The sequence below is a fragment of the Humulus lupulus genome, chromosome 7 (assembly GCF_963169125.1).
Source record: "Humulus lupulus chromosome 7, drHumLupu1.1, whole genome shotgun sequence".
Classification (NCBI taxonomy): Eukaryota; Viridiplantae; Streptophyta; class Magnoliopsida; order Rosales; family Cannabaceae; genus Humulus; species Humulus lupulus.
The window spans coordinates 4431197-4433376 of NC_084799.1; the positions used below are offsets into that span (position 1 = coordinate 4431197).

The following is a 2180-nucleotide window of genomic DNA, read 5'->3' on the forward strand; positions in this document are numbered from 1 at the left end:
TTCCCTGATTTGTAATTATGTTCATTTTTGGTTGTAGAAGCTGTAAAATATTTGATTAGTTATAGTTCAGTATGAAAATTTGGGCATTTAGTTAATTAAAAAAATGTAACTTTAATTTAGAAAAAAAATCAAAATTAATAAAAATACAATATTATTATTAATTTAATCAATCCACTGTTATTAAATTTTAATTTATCAATATAATTAAATTTTACTTAATTAAATATATTGATTAATCAAAATTTAATATTATACAACTTATATACATAAAATATATAAAATTAAAATAATATTCAGATTCAGCTGAACTAATCACGTATTCAATTTCTGTTATATTTTCAAATTTAATACCAATGACAGATTCAGTTTTTTAAAACTAAAAAATAATTTACTTACATTGAACCAATCACATTTTCAGAAACATGTTTTAGTCACTAAATTCAGATTTTCATTTCAAAATCTCACTTTTCAAAAATATATTTTTCTAATCGCACCCCTTAAGTTTCCAGTAAAATAATATCTCAGAAAATTTTACAGCAAAAATTTAGCTCTTTTTTTATGAGCTCCATCTCCTTCTTCTTTTTCTTGTTCTACCAAACGCAGCTTTTGCTCAAACCAACAACAATGGCAACCACATCACAGTCGGCACAACACTCTCTGCAACAGACAACTCATCGTCATGGACTTCTTCCTCAGGCGACTTCGCTTTCGGCTTTCGCAAACTAGAGAACCAAAAGGATCTCTTCTAACTCTCCATATGGGGTTGGCAAAAATACCAGACAAAACCATTGTCTGCTATGCAACAATGGTAGTTTAGAAGTTTCCCTTGTTCTTTCCATTTTATTTTTTTAATTTTGTTTTTTGGAAAAGAAAAACAAAAGTCATGAGCAGTAGTGATTTATCACTTAAAACACGCTTTGACTTATTCAGCCCACTTCTTCCAACCAACTTGGCAATAATTATTATTTAAAGAAAATAGAGAACCATGGCAATTAAAATATGCCGTGAACGAGTCTGTTTTGTTTATTCAACATATATTTCCTAGTCAACAGTCAACCATGATTGTGGAGAGTTACAATATAAATGAGCTTCTATCATCTTTACCATGCAAGTGACTACACACCAATAAGTTGTAGATCTAAAGAAGCTAAGAGTTGCTGGAAATGAGAGACCAAGGACAGCCGAGGCATTGGCCTCGACTAGTTTTTGCTATGGCAATTTGCTTCATAGCCACAAGTGTTGTCGCCGATTACAACAAGCCTTATGTTTATGCTTCTCCTCCACCACCAGCGAGGGTTGCACACTCTCCTCCTCCGCCACCAAAGAACGTTATCCACCCACCGCACCAGTACAAATTCCTACCTCCACCAACTTCTTCGCCACCACCTGCTTATGTCTACAAGTCCCCTCCTCCGCCATCCCCATCACCACCTCCTCCATATGTTTACAAGTCTCCTCCTCCACCAGTCCACCCACTCCCAGTTAACAGGTATTATTATAGATCACCGCCGCCGCCGTCTCGCAAGCTATCTCACAAGCTATACGTCTAAAGTTCACCTCCACCTCCTAAATATTACTGAGTTCACTATGGTTGTAATTTCAAACTTAGAACTTTAATATAACTATGCTTTCTTATAGTTCGAGTTTGAAGAAATTTTCAACGTTTGTAATTGCGTATCCATTATCTAATAGTGTGAGTTCCTTTGAGAAAAGCATGGCTGATTGTATTATTTCTTTTTATGGAATGAAACCAATGATAATTTGGTCTTATTATTATAAGCCCTTGTCTCTGTCGTTGTAGTTTCTTTGTACTACTGATCACAAAATATATACGGAGGACACTGATAATAATTAAATATGTTGTCACTTGATTACGTACGCGATGACCTCTATACTAAACAAGTCCACATACTCCAAAAATGAATAATGAATTTGATAACTCTTAAAAAACCAAAACTAGCTAAATGATTAAATCAAGGGTCAAATGGGTACCTTCAAGAGCGTGTTACATGAAATAAACATTTCTCACGAAAAAAAAAAAGAAAAAAAAGAAAAAACCAGAATCAGGCGACATGACCTCTCTTCTTTACTAATAGTCAGTATAGGCGGGTTAGAACCACACCTTGGGCCCCACTATAAAATACTCTCAAATTTTAGAAAAATATCATTTTTTTTCTTTA

General features: G+C 33.6%; 1 protein-coding gene across 1 annotated transcript; it reads left to right on the forward strand.

Annotated features, from left to right (window-relative positions):
• Positions 1-1211: 1211 nt before the first annotated feature.
• On the forward strand, positions 1212-1550 carry LOC133789734 (extensin-3-like). Its single transcript, XM_062227495.1, has one exon. The coding sequence runs from the start codon at positions 1212-1214 to the stop codon at positions 1548-1550; it is 339 nt and encodes a 112-aa protein (XP_062083479.1).
• Positions 1551-2180: the final 630 nt, after the last annotated feature.